Source organism: Cyprinodon variegatus, unplaced genomic scaffold (genome assembly GCF_000732505.1).
Source record: "Cyprinodon variegatus isolate N-32 unplaced genomic scaffold, C_variegatus-1.0 Scaffold260, whole genome shotgun sequence".
Classification (NCBI taxonomy): Eukaryota; Metazoa; Chordata; class Actinopteri; order Cyprinodontiformes; family Cyprinodontidae; genus Cyprinodon; species Cyprinodon variegatus.
In genome coordinates, this window is record NW_015150713.1 from 52,913 (window position 1) to 66,253 (window position 13,341).

Consider the following 13,341-nt stretch of genomic DNA (forward strand, 5'->3'; position numbering starts at 1 on the left):
AAAATATCAGAAAAATATACTTGAGTACAGTAACGAAGTATTTGTACTTCGTTACTTCCCATCTCTGATTATATTAGAAGCTCCCAATAAGAAGTACATGTCTAAAAATAGTTTTATCCTTGATCATTTAGCAAAATGTAGTTCTAAAAAAACAAAAAAACACTCCAACACTAAAGTAAATTTCTGAAATTACTTTTAGAAAGCCCTGAAAAGACGTTTGAGATTACTTGAAGAGCTAATTAGCAGCTCTTTGGCCATTAGGTGTAAAGAACACTGCAAATTGTGGAATGTCACTTTTTTATTTGTTTAGAGAATTATTTTGCAGAAATATGCACTGTTCTATGAATACTAATTTGTTTCATACCATCTTAAATAAAATGAAAATGAGTGTTTACCTTATAAAGCAGTCCAACAGCCAGAGCCAGCAGCACTAGTCCACCTATGACGCTACCTACTATGACACCAACTGGAACATCAGCTTTCCCTCCAGGTTTGCTGACTGTCACCCCCACCTGTACACAGAGGGTTTTTATAAGGTCTCTCTAATTTGATCTAACAGACTGTGGGCAAATAAGCAACACTTGATACCACGTCTCTTTGACAATGGATAACATGAAATTTTGAACTTACATCGAGATGCTTGTGCTTGATCATAAGCAGATCTGGGTTGGAGGTCTCCACATCCAGGCTGGAGGTCAGTACAGTGCTCTGATAGGAAGCCTGTCATGGCAAAAATAATGGGTTACAGAGGTCAGTAAAATGTTAGTTAACAGAAATGTAATAAAATCAAATTAATTTAAAAATGGTAGACAAAAAAGACAGAAGTTTTACCGTTATAAATGTCCCGTTCCAAATTCTTGTTTTAACCTTTACTAGATAATCTCTGTTGATTTCTATGTCTTTGAGGATGCACTGTATTTTCTCACATTTTGCACTTTTACAGTCCTGTCAGGTAAAAAAAAAAAAGAAAAGAAATATAAGTAAAATATTTAAATAAATGGAATAACAATGAGGACTAAATTGGGCCAATTTGGAAACATTTACAAGCAAAAAACAACAAACAGAATCCTGCAAGCCAAATATTGAGATAATAAGCAGATTGTTATTGTAGCACCCTCTAGTGGTAAAGTTGCCAGGAAAAACAAAAATTGACTACATTTTCTTTTTAAATTCAAACAAGTCAAGCTGTGTCTTCTGGTAACATTTTTACACTGCAGTAAATTTTGATTTGATACATCCCATCTCAGCCGGTGTTTACTTTCAGATTAAGATTTACAGTCCCTTAGAACATGTCTGGCTTTCATACAGCTAGAGACTGAATTGATTGCGATTACATGTTTTTTTTTTTTTTTTTTTTAAGGCTTTACCTTGATTTGGCCACTCAAATATCACTGTACTTTGATCTGAACCACTCGAATGTAAAGCAGGCCTTTTTTTTGCCCTATATTTGGCTTTATCCTTTCAAAAACTCCAACCTTCCTATACCGGCTGACAAACAATCCCCTCCACAGCATGATGCTACCACCATCCGGTTTCATTGTAAAAGTGGTTTATTCAGGGTGATGTTTGTTTGATCACTAAAAGCAGAACCATTTATGGCCTCCTTTCAACAAATCCATATATAAAGCTTGGGGCATTGTTTAACCTAACAGCTTTAATCTTTATAACCTCATCTCTTATATATCTGGTGTGCTCATTGGTTATCATGATGACAATTATTTTTTATTTTTTTGTTCACTAATATCAATTAGGAAACCTCTTATCCATCAGAAAAGAGCTAGATTTTTACTAGATTTTATAGTAGTGGATTCAATCAAATCAATGCGAAATAAAGTTAAAAAACACTTTTTCCCTTTGTTTATAACTATACACTAAGACTGCAAGAAACGGTTATTTTACTAGTCAATTAATTTGTTAATTTTTTTTCTGTTCAATTGATTAATAACCAGACAGCAGACAGCATAACCAGACTTTTTAAGAGAATTAAAGCAGGTGAAACAAATCTTTTCCCGTTCAAGGAGTAGTGGGTACAGTAGAGAATATTAGCAGATTACATTTTTTTTGTATTTTTAAAACTATGGTATAATTACCGCTCTAAGCGGGTCACTCTGTCAGCTTAAGGCATGTTTTAGAGTCTCTACACTCCAGTTAACCATGAATCGATTACTAAATTAGTTGATGCTTATTTCAATAAGACATTAATCACAATTAATTATTGAATTGTTTTAGTCCTATCATGCATTTTTTTTTGCCTTTAAAAAAAAAAAATCCCAATAGAACAAATTGATGCTTGTTGGTATAAACTGATCAAATGCGGACACTAATACTTTTGTACACAAGAATTGAGGAAAAACCTCTATTTATGGAAGAGATGTTCTATTCCTGTACAACTAATCAGAAAAGAAGGCAGATTTAGACTTAGGTAGAATACACAACCATAATTTCTTTTAACTACAACGTTAAAACAGCATAAGCATTGAGAGAAATATATAAAAGATGAAATGACTTACCAGTTTCTTTATACCTCCGAGACTCTCATCTGAGAAGGTAACCGGATGGTTTTTCACACCAATCTGCAGAGGATCCACTTGCCTGGTGTCACAGCTGAAAGATCCTCCCTGTATGCGAAGATGGTATAGTTATCAAACTCTATCAAAATACATAAGTACAAAATATATATATATATATTTTTGCATACATTACTTTAATAATATTGAAATTACTAACATTTTCATAAATGTAGAATCATAGCACTCACAGGTTGTGTCTCCACGCTTGTTAGATACAGGAGATGATTACCACCCTTTGTTTCTATTGGCAGATTTATATTAAGATAAAGGAGGCTGACAGGGAAAAGACCTGTTGAGACCTTTGAACACAGTTTGCATTAGTTGCTAAATTAATACAATAAAAAAATGAGACAATATAACTTTGTAAGGTGGATCTGGTAAATTCACCTTGACTGAAAAATTAAACTCTGGGCCAATGTCATCCAGAGTTTTCACCGTTGTGACCACTTCACTGGTTGAGTTTGCCACATAAAAGTTGATATTTGACCACCTGCAGAACAAAATGAAAGAAAAATAAAATGCTTCATGCTACCGTTCTCTAAATCCATAATACACTAAGAAAAAAATACAGCCTTACCAGGATATTGCCACCCCTGTGTCATATCGCACAGGGAAGGATATATGAACAGTATTGTCAGAAGGATTTTCCTCCTTGCCATCACTGCAAAATATACACACATCTCATCATTAGCTTATAGAAAGTCATTTAAAGATTAAAAGGCTTTCAATCTTTGTACCTCTTGGCCTCAAATGTCACTTCTGCCTTTTCTTGCAGATTATCAAAACTGTAATCAAATGTGAGCTGAAATTTAACCTGTAATGAGATAACATGGTGTTAATCTTTGATGTTTGAGAAATTTAAACTGATGCAAAATACAACCAGATAGTAAAACAGTAATAATATTTACCTCCTGGTCTTTCTTTAATACTGGATATCCCACCTGACAGCTGACTGTATCTTTCTGTGTTGATGTGCATTTGACTCCATCTATCTGGAAATAGACGGTCCATTACCAGAATATAAGGGATACACTTTCACAGAACGTGACTACTAGTTTAATTAATTAATTAATACTAGTTTAATTAAACATGATTAAACAACAAGTCAACTAGTAAACTTAAATACTCAATCGTTAGGGAGCGAAGGTTTTCCAGCTGAATGATACAAAATGTTTAGGAATGATTTAATATCAATCCTATATAGATATTAAAGCTGCACCCTAAAAGAAAATTCAACGCCATCATTGTGGTCTAAAGCGATAATATCTGTTATTCCAAAACCAGGTAAAAACAAGGACTGCTGTGCTAATTATGGTCCAATTTCAGTTTTAAACATGACATTAAATTAAATATATCAATTATTTCCAAAAGAATAAATAGATTTGTATCAGAGTTAATTGATGAAGATCAGAAAGGGTTTATACATGGACGCCAAACACATGATAAAATTTGAAAAACTCTACATGAAACAGAGAGAGCACAGAGAGAGAAAAGGAGAAGAGTTTTGCTCAGTATAGATGCAGAAAAGGCTTTAAACTCTTTTACTCTGAACTTTTTGTATCAAGTCTTGGGAAAAACAGGGTTTAATGATCAATCAATGGGAATAGTTCAAACGTTTTGCTGTCAGCCAACTGCTAGAATTAAAATAAATGGAAATCTTACAGATAAAATCAGTCTACAAAGATCCACTAGACAGGGATGTGGGCTCTCTCTCCTACACTCTCCTCAGTTTTTATCGAATCTCTGGTGCAAGCAGTACGACAAAGTCAGGAAATAAAAGCAGTTTTTAATAATGGAGTAGAACATAAAAAATTGCTTTTTTTGCTGATGATGTGATTGTATTCCTGGAAGAACCAAACACTTTATGACCTAAATTTATTAATCTCTAGGATTATTTTAAACATATGTGTCTGAATATAAAATAAACATTTCAAAAACCCAAATTCTAAGATTCAATTAAGTACCTTTAGAAAGTATAAAAACAGCCTCCAAATTTAATTGGAAATTGGAATAAATCAAATACCTAGGTGTTGAAATAACACAAGACCTTTTTTGATATTAATAATAAAAACTACATACAAGTCCAATATACAAAAGGATATCACAAGATCGGCCAGATTATCATTAGATTTTAGCTGAAGGATTGAAATGAAAAAAATGAAAATATAACCCAGATATTTATATCTATTCCAAGCATTGCCAGTAGAGGTCACTCAAATACAATTTGTAACTTGGCATAGAATAATATCCAGATTTATTTGGAAATGTAAGACACCTCGGGGAAAGTATGGAACTCCTTAGCGACCCAAAAAGGAAGGAGGGATGACATTACCAAATTTAAGAGACTATTATTATGCAGCACAACTTAAATATGAATATTGTCGATGTAATCCAAATTATAAAGGTAAATGGAAATCTATTGAAACAGGATCTATGAAACAACCAATTCAAAACCTCATTGGAGACAAAGACGCATATGAACAAAATAAAAGCTGCCTAGATGTAACAATTATACATACATTTAGTGTATGGCATCAAATGCTCAAGAGATATACGTAATCTTCAAAAACATGCAGCAAAATCAAAACGAAAACAATTTATACCAACTACATTACACTACAGTTTTAAATACTGGATAACTAAGGGAGTCACAGCCTGGTGTGTTCTGGAGAACAATAGAAGGTTAGAAAGCTTCCAAAGTTTGACACAAAAATACCAATTTGGCAGTCATGATTTTTTTTCGTTAACTAAAAATGAGAGACTATTATAGAAGAGAAACACAGGTGGGTCCCTCCATGGAAGAGAGCAAGAATTAGGATAATCTCTGCATTATATAAAGTCTTGTACAATGATAAGCACACAACCCAAAAAGTGAAATCAAAAAGAGAAAGGAATTTAACACGAAGATTGATTTATGGATTGGCTAGACATGTGGAAATTCCATCCTACAACTACAAGGTTTCTGACATGGAAAGAGTTCGCCTGGAAATTCCTTTAAGATTTTTTATTACACCAAAATTAAAAAGCAAACAATTAAATAAGCAACATGAATGCTGGAGAAAATGTAGAGAGACAGATGTTGATCATTCACACATTTTTTGGAAATGCCTGGAACCTCTAGAGTTTTGGAAAAATGGACACTGTACAAGCAAAGTAATAAACAATGATGTATACCCAGCCAGGTTAATGTTGTAAATGTTCGCTTTTAAAAGTTCAATAAAATATCAGTAACAAAAAATTTAAACACTCAAAAATGTTAAATACTTACAGGAGACACAGAGGAGTAGTAGAGGTTGCTGGAGAAGGTGGCTGTGACCTGTGTGTTGTACGCGTTCTCTTTTTCATTCTTCACAACAACTTCGAATTTTAGTTCTCGATTATTCGCGCTAACCTGAAACGGATTAGAGCTACAACAGGAGAGAAAAGAACACTTTACTCAGTATTACTGTGAAGTTGGATTGCAAAGAAAAATGTTCCTTTTATTTTACAAGGATAATTTATTTTAACTGACCTAGCTTTGCACCACACTCAAAATGCTATATAGAAGCGGATATAGCTATTGTATTTCTAAAAGCTTTGGTACGGCTTTCTTTATTTATTGATCTTCTTTGATGTGAGTTTAGTAACTTAATATGCATATTTTGAAGTTTAAAAGTCTGACCAGACCACTTTATATGTTCATTTAGTGGCACTTGAAACAATAATTAACAACAGTCATTCTTCAGATTTCACGTTTGCAGCTGCAGATACCTTCAACGGTTCAAGTTTAGTTTTTTGGATTGATTTTGAATTTATTGGCCGGTTTCTTTGTTGTTCTGACCAGATTATCTGGATACTTTTTCCGCTGAAAGATTCTGTAGCAATCATTGTTTCCAGGCACTTTTTTATTGCTTGTTGTACGTCAGTCACCATGAGTGAGTAGTTTCATCAAAGGAAAGTGTATTTTCCAACTAAGTCCCAATTGCACTCAAAAAATCCACCACATATATTTTGTAACAGTAGAAGAAACTAGACAAGCGTTTTGTTACCCTTCCTTCCCAGATGAGCGTTTGGAATGCGAGTCAAATTAAATCAATGACATAAGATGGCACTCTTTTTCCATAAAACCGAGTAGTGCATGGTGCTCAATGCATGTGGATAAAATTTGCACATCAATTTTTATCACAGTAGTTTGTTTATACGGTTTTAACTCGGACTGTATCTTTGACTAATTAAAAAAAACAACAATTTTTTTTGTTACAATTTGCTGAGATAAAGGTTTTTGCGCTGATCCATTAATTTACATATACATGAATATGTGAGACATTATGCAGCAGCAATTTATTTTTATTATTAAGTCCATTTTCCACATCTTTCCTGGGGCTGAAGGTAACTGTGGAGGGTGTTTGCATGTCCACAATGTTCTATGACATCTTGACACTTAATAAATGGTTCACACTTGTTGCTCTGTCAGAAAATTATAGGGCTTTAAGGTTAATACTAGAAGAGATGTTGCGATTTGCACCTGAGGAAGATGCAAACACAGTGTTTTAACACATGACTCATCCTTACAGTCAGCAGTTTAAATGGAAACATCTGCTGCATGACAATCATGATGGAACAGGGAACAATTACACATAGATCTTCACAAAACATCTCTTATTATTACTGAAATTGTTGCTTCACCAGCTCTGGTTGGGTAAAATCTGATCATTTTCAGTTTGAGACAAGTTAATAAACAAGCAAATAAATACTCTAAACAATAGAATATTCTCAGGTAGGCAATACAGGTAGATAAGGAGTGAAATATGGAGGAGATCAGCACAACAGTACTGTCATTTTTCTTTGTACTGGGATGCAATGAGCTGTTATTCTTACCTGGATACCTGACTGTCTGTTTTTACACTGAGCTTCAGATCATTAACACACACTTCATCAGAGCCACAGTCTTTTGTGAAAGGAATCTGAAACAGCAAAGGTTTGAAACATTAATTGGCAGATGATAGGTTTGAACATTTATTTCTAAGAAACCTATGGCTTTCTTATTTGGTGCACTTTCATTTCTATTTTCTGAATAAATAAAAGACACAGGACATGCTTGACTAAATGAAAAAGGACATTAAATGCTGCACAGGACAAGGTGGTTTTTTGCACTGTAAGTACATCAAATATGGACTTTATCCAAAAAAAAAAAAAAAAAAAGGATTTATTATTACAGAAGATTTTTTTTATCATTGTTTTTTTTTTAACTTTACTTACAAAGAATTCAAAGGCTTTTGGAGAGATGTTGTCGAGAACAGGGTTCCTGTTTGGATCTTCTTGCTTAACTTCCACTTTTAGACTCAGAGAGTTTAGAAAGTCTGGTGTTTCCTGTTTGTTCGATTAAAAAAAAGAGCAGTGTAGGTCTGAGTCTGCACAAATTAGTCCGAAAGAAACAAAAAAGACTCAAAAAGACACAACTGTGAATCCTTACCTGAACATAAACCTCTCGATCTACACATTGGACCGAAGATGATATGTTTGCATACTCTTTCAGGTAGCGCTCATTGTTACTTTTAAAAAGTCCTCTTGAAGCCACCCTTGAATCACTCAAGTCAGCATCCAGAGTCAATGTATAGGATATGTCTAAAATTAAAACAAAATGTTTTAATTGAATTTATGCCAAACTACAATCAACATCTAAATATCTGTTATTCTACGAGTTGCTTAAACATTAGAAAACAGTGTAAGCAACTTAACAATTGTTAAAATAATAAAGATTCAAACATATAATTTCTTAATTATTTGCAGATTCTAATGTTTGAACCAAATAAAAAATGAAAACTCGTGACAAATTTAACATCTACTACACATATTGCATACAATCTAGCAAATATTATAGTTTTTTATTATTTTATTTGCAGATGATCAGTAAAGATATTAACCAGTATTATTGTAAACGGACGCCTCTGCTGCAAACAGATATTTACATACCAGATAGAAAGGATACTCATCTATTTATATTTGACACAAAATCACCAAAAATATTGAAAATTTTTAGGTCAGTCAAGATCCCCTAAATTAGTTTATCTTATAATCGCCAGTATAAAGAAAACATTTCCCCCCCGCTTTCCTTAAAGTCAGAAGTAAGATAAAGAAGTCAGATTGAGGGTCTGCAGCTCTGTCCTTTTCTACAGGGTTTCAGAAGATTGAAACCTTGGTTCAGTCCTGAAGGATTATTATTATTTTTTTTTTTTAGGTCATCATAAAAGTGTTGCGAATATTGAAGTCATTTTCCATTTAGCCCTAACTGTATCTTCTTGGCTAAGAACTTGTTGCTTAACTTTGCTTAGATGCAGCTTTGCATCTGATATTGAAAACCTTGTATCTTGCTTAATGTTGCCATGCTGTTCCTTCCTCTTGATACCATCTCTTTAGATAAGTGCACCACTTACTTTTGCACCATATGGTGATGCAGCTACTCCCTTACTTCATGGCTGAAGTACCTAATCAAATAGTTTAGCCAAAATAGGCTTAAATTGGAAGACAGTAAAAGAGCTTCGCTCAGTTTTTTGAAGGTATTTCCACACCTATCCCTGAGGTTTTGTAAATTCTGTTAGCTAGGGGCAGAGCATTCTGTAACACTGATGTATTTAAGCAGCCTGGAGGGTCCGTCCTTCTAAGCCCGTTCTAAGTCAGATGCAAATCAAATAGCCATCTCTCGTTTTCTCCACCAATCTAGAAGAATCAAACAAGACTCCAACTATCTAAACGTTTAAGCGTGTTTGGTGCTTAATTAAAAAGTTTTATTTTCAGCTAATCAGCTCCCCTCATCTTTCTTAAAAAAAAAGTTTTTCAGATCTCAGGGCATAGCTTAAGAAATTCTAGATTTTTTCCCTTAGTGTGTTTTAAAGATGCTTTTGGTGTAATGGCCTCTCCCATTTAAATCAACCCTCACCCATACACTGAATGATAAAAATGTGTCAGTCAAAATATCTATAGGATATTTTGATCTTGGACTGGCGACCTGTCCAGGGTGTACCCCGCCTCTCGCCCATTGACTACTGGAGATAGGCACCAGCACCCCTCGCGACCCCAATTGGGACAAGCGTGTAAGATAATGGATGGATGGATGGATATTTTGATCTTGTTTTGAGGATGGACATACACTTAGCAACAACATATGGTTGCCTCTGGAACACAGGACCATCTTCAACGGTACCAGGCCTGGATATTTCTGTGATGTTTACATTCCTTTCAACAGATAAATGTGACAGTTTCAGGCTTGTGGAATAGGGATATAACACAAATTCAGATTTGTGTTTTTTTTTGCCTAAATTCTTTTGCTGCTCAGGTGATGTCACACAAATTGTGTGATTTGGGATTTTTTAGTTTCATTCTGTGATGATGTTTGCACTCAGCTTTGGTTTAGGTGATGGGTGGAAAAAATAATTTGCACCTGCTTGGAAAGTGGATTGGAAGTGTTTAAAAGTTCTCAGCATTTTTTTTAAACTATTTTGCTCTTTAACTTTTCACAGATGTCTTTCATGTTACACATCATTCCATATTTACTCCACTTAGTTTTTCAAATCTGGCTCCAAAATCTAAGATTTTCTTCCTCTTCACCTAATTTATGACCCTTGGATATGTGATTTCATTGGCTGCCCACAAAATTTGACTAAAATACATAGCTTCAGTTTTCATTTCACAATAACAAAAAAGTTAGAGTAAAACCAGCACTGACTGTGCAACAAAAAAATGAGGAAGAGTAGATCTGATTAAACCTACATCCCTTTCATTCTCTTTTGTCACAGTCTCTAGGCTTCTTCAGATCTATTGGTTAAAGTAGATATCAGGATTGTGTCTTACCTACAGGTCCCACGGGAGTCTTAGGCCTGAATGAAGCGCTAAAACAGACCTTTGCATGGAAACAAAAATGCTTGCGCCCATTAACGTCACAGTCTTTGTTTAAAATGCTGATTCTATCCGGTTGGAAGGTGGCTGTAGCCTTAACAATTGCCACCCCTCTGGACCTGTGAAATCAAAGATTTATTATTAATATGTCACCTTTTTGTCATGATCATGACAGACAGACAGACAGACAGATAGATAGGCAGACTTTCCCTACTCATTATGGACAGAATCGAAAAATAAAAAGTCCAAACATCTGAGTAAAGAATTGTGGCTTGGTTGATGTTTTTTTTAAACAACCCACTCATTTCCTGTATTAACTGTACCTGTGTGAAATCGTAACCTTCTAGAAACACCCAATCAAGCAGACTCCAACCTCTCCACTATGGTCAAGACTAGCGAGCTGTGTGAGGATATCAGGAATAAAATAGTAGACCTGGACAAAGCTGGGATGGATTACAGAAAAAATTCTGAGTACAGGTGAGTAAAGGTGAGTGGTTAAATGGCAACTGCTGGTGCCATTAAAAGGAAATATAAGTTTTAAATGACGCAGATGAAGTGTCATTCTTTCAATGCACACAAGGTCCCTCTGCTCAAGTCAGCACATGTCCAGGCCTGTGTGAAGTTGGCAGATGACAATCTGGATTATCCAAAGGGGGAGTTATGTTGTCTGAGTAAGTCAGTAAAGATAGGTCATGGCTGGGTTTTCCAGCATGACAATGACATGAAGCACAAAGGTAGGGCAACCAAGAGTGTCTCTGTATCTGTATTCTCTGCATTTCCAGCCAGTCTCCAGACCTGAGCCCAGCCCAAAGTCCTTATAGCCAAGTGACATTGAGTGTTTCTGTACAAAATATAAAGTTTTGTTTTTCCTTATGTATCAAATACTTGACATGATATAAAATGCAAAATAATCACTTAAAGATTATTTAATGGGATTACAGGATTACCTCTGTAGATCCCGTCACAGTTTAAGAGCACCTATAATTCAAAATAAAAGAGTTCTACTGCACAGGCTTTGCAAGGTCGAAAACCTGCAACATCGGCAGCGTACCCAATACTTGTTCCCCCAACTGTATATCTATAGATACACAAACATGTACAACTCACCAGAGCTGGACAACTTTTCCATGAGCACCAATGGAGATGTCAGGAATGGTATCACCATTCAGGTCTTTGTAGCTATCTAACGATCTTCCGAAATATTGAATACCACGATCCAAATCATAGCCTGGGATTCTCTGTGAAGCAATAGGCACATTTAAACCAAAAATGATCATCGCCCTGGTAAAATTAGTTTTATAGTTATTTTCAGTCAAAAAAACAAACAAAAAAGCAGAATAACTGCCTAGGATTCAAAGTAAAAAGGGTCGGGTCCCCTAAGCATCACACACTGATTTTTATACAAGCAAAAGCAATATAATCTAAATAAATTCACATGGACTGGAGGTAAACCACCTGTTTCTAAATTCAAAGTAAGGAATAGTGTCAGTAGAGACCAGCAACAATTTAAATTTCAGAGAAACCTGTGGTAAACAGAACCACTTCTTGCAGGCATGAGAAGGGTGGAGCTGATGGAGCAGGCAGAACAGAAATGAAAAATGGACATGAAGCTAAACATTATTCTGCCAAACTTTAATCCTGGAGCTTCAGGTGTTGAAAGTTGACCAGAACAGGTTCACAATTATAAACTGATTTGAGTTTTTATTTTCCCTCCCAATCGTCTCTCTTGGATCACTGTTAGGGATCAGGTATTAGCCTCGGAACAGCACTGAATTAATAAAATGAGCTCTAAAATAAAATGATGACTGAATCCAACTAAAATTAGGTCCCAGATGCTTTGTTTTACATCTTTACAGAAAAATAGGTAGACTCTTTGTTTACTTTAGAAGAGTGTTTCCCAACTGGGGGTACGTGCATTGCAAGGGGAACATGGAAATTATTTATTTATTATATAGTAAAATAAAATAGGGCTGGGATCTGTTTTGCTTTAGAGGACCAAAAAAAAAAACAAGCTTTTTTCAACCAAAAAGAACGTTTTTCTTAAATGATTGAGTCCACCTTCAGCTGTGACACACATCCAAACCAAGCAGAGGAACAGACTGGATGTGGAGAACAGCCTGGTATCAGCTGTTTTTCACACTGAGCTATTGGAGCTCATCAAAGCAGCTCAGGTGTTTCGATAAAAACAAAGTAAAACAAGAAAACTCAGCCTAAGCATAATTTTTGTCCTGTATTTTGTTCCAAATTCAATGAGTGTAAATGTGATTATAGGAGAGTTACTCTGAGAAGCTCAAGCTTTATAAATACAGGTTTATAATACTTTATTTAGTATTTATTTGGATTCCTAACTAACTTCTTGGCAAAATATGTATGATGTATTTTTTATTTCAGATGAAAAGCATAAAATGATAAGAATTAAATCAAATCAAATTCAAAGAGTAAGTAAAACACGCTTTAGTTTATAATCAGTTACGGTATTTTACATTCCACTTTTGAATAATCATCAGTACTTTTGACTGAGAAAGGTACTAATGGTAAGTTTTGTGTCACCCTTTAGGTTATTTAAATTAATGGTAATTTAGTTTTAGTCAGACTCTTGTTTAGAAATATAAATCATTTCTTCCAACTGATTTTTGATAAAATTTTAAAAGTAGGTTATGGCGTAGCGGTTAGCACACACGACCCATGTATGGAGGCCTTAGTCCTCGATGCGGGCGACCGGGTTTTAAATCCAGCCTGTGGTCCTTTCCCGCATGTCTCTCCCCCTCTCTCATACCCCCTTTCCTGTCAGTCTACTGTCCAAATACATTAGCCACTAGTGCTGTAAAAATAAAAAAAAATAAAGAACATGGCCTATCAGCGAATCATATTGTTTTAGAGACATACAGTCTATTCTAAT

The 13,341-nt window shown here is 34.9% G+C and overlaps 1 protein-coding gene across 1 annotated transcript in view; it reads right to left on the reverse strand.

Annotated features, from left to right (window-relative positions):
- Positions 1-13,341, reverse strand: part of itga2 (integrin subunit alpha 2) — a 36,580-nt gene that overhangs the window by 2,091 nt on the left and 21,148 nt on the right. The window contains exons 15-29 of the mRNA XM_015382619.1: positions 11,550-11,680; positions 10,398-10,561; positions 8,023-8,174; positions 7,809-7,919; positions 7,428-7,513; positions 5,839-5,977; positions 3,479-3,562; positions 3,308-3,384; positions 3,148-3,231; positions 2,958-3,060; positions 2,759-2,869; positions 2,511-2,618; positions 832-945; positions 631-720; positions 396-512 (exon numbers count right to left, since the gene is read on the reverse strand). Of these exons, the coding sequence (XP_015238105.1) occupies positions 396-512; positions 631-720; positions 832-945; positions 2,511-2,618; positions 2,759-2,869; positions 2,958-3,060; positions 3,148-3,231; positions 3,308-3,384; positions 3,479-3,562; positions 5,839-5,977; positions 7,428-7,513; positions 7,809-7,919; positions 8,023-8,174; positions 10,398-10,561; positions 11,550-11,680 (1,671 nt within the window). The remainder of the gene's footprint in view (positions 1-395; positions 513-630; positions 721-831; positions 946-2,510; positions 2,619-2,758; positions 2,870-2,957; positions 3,061-3,147; positions 3,232-3,307; positions 3,385-3,478; positions 3,563-5,838; positions 5,978-7,427; positions 7,514-7,808; positions 7,920-8,022; positions 8,175-10,397; positions 10,562-11,549; positions 11,681-13,341) is intronic.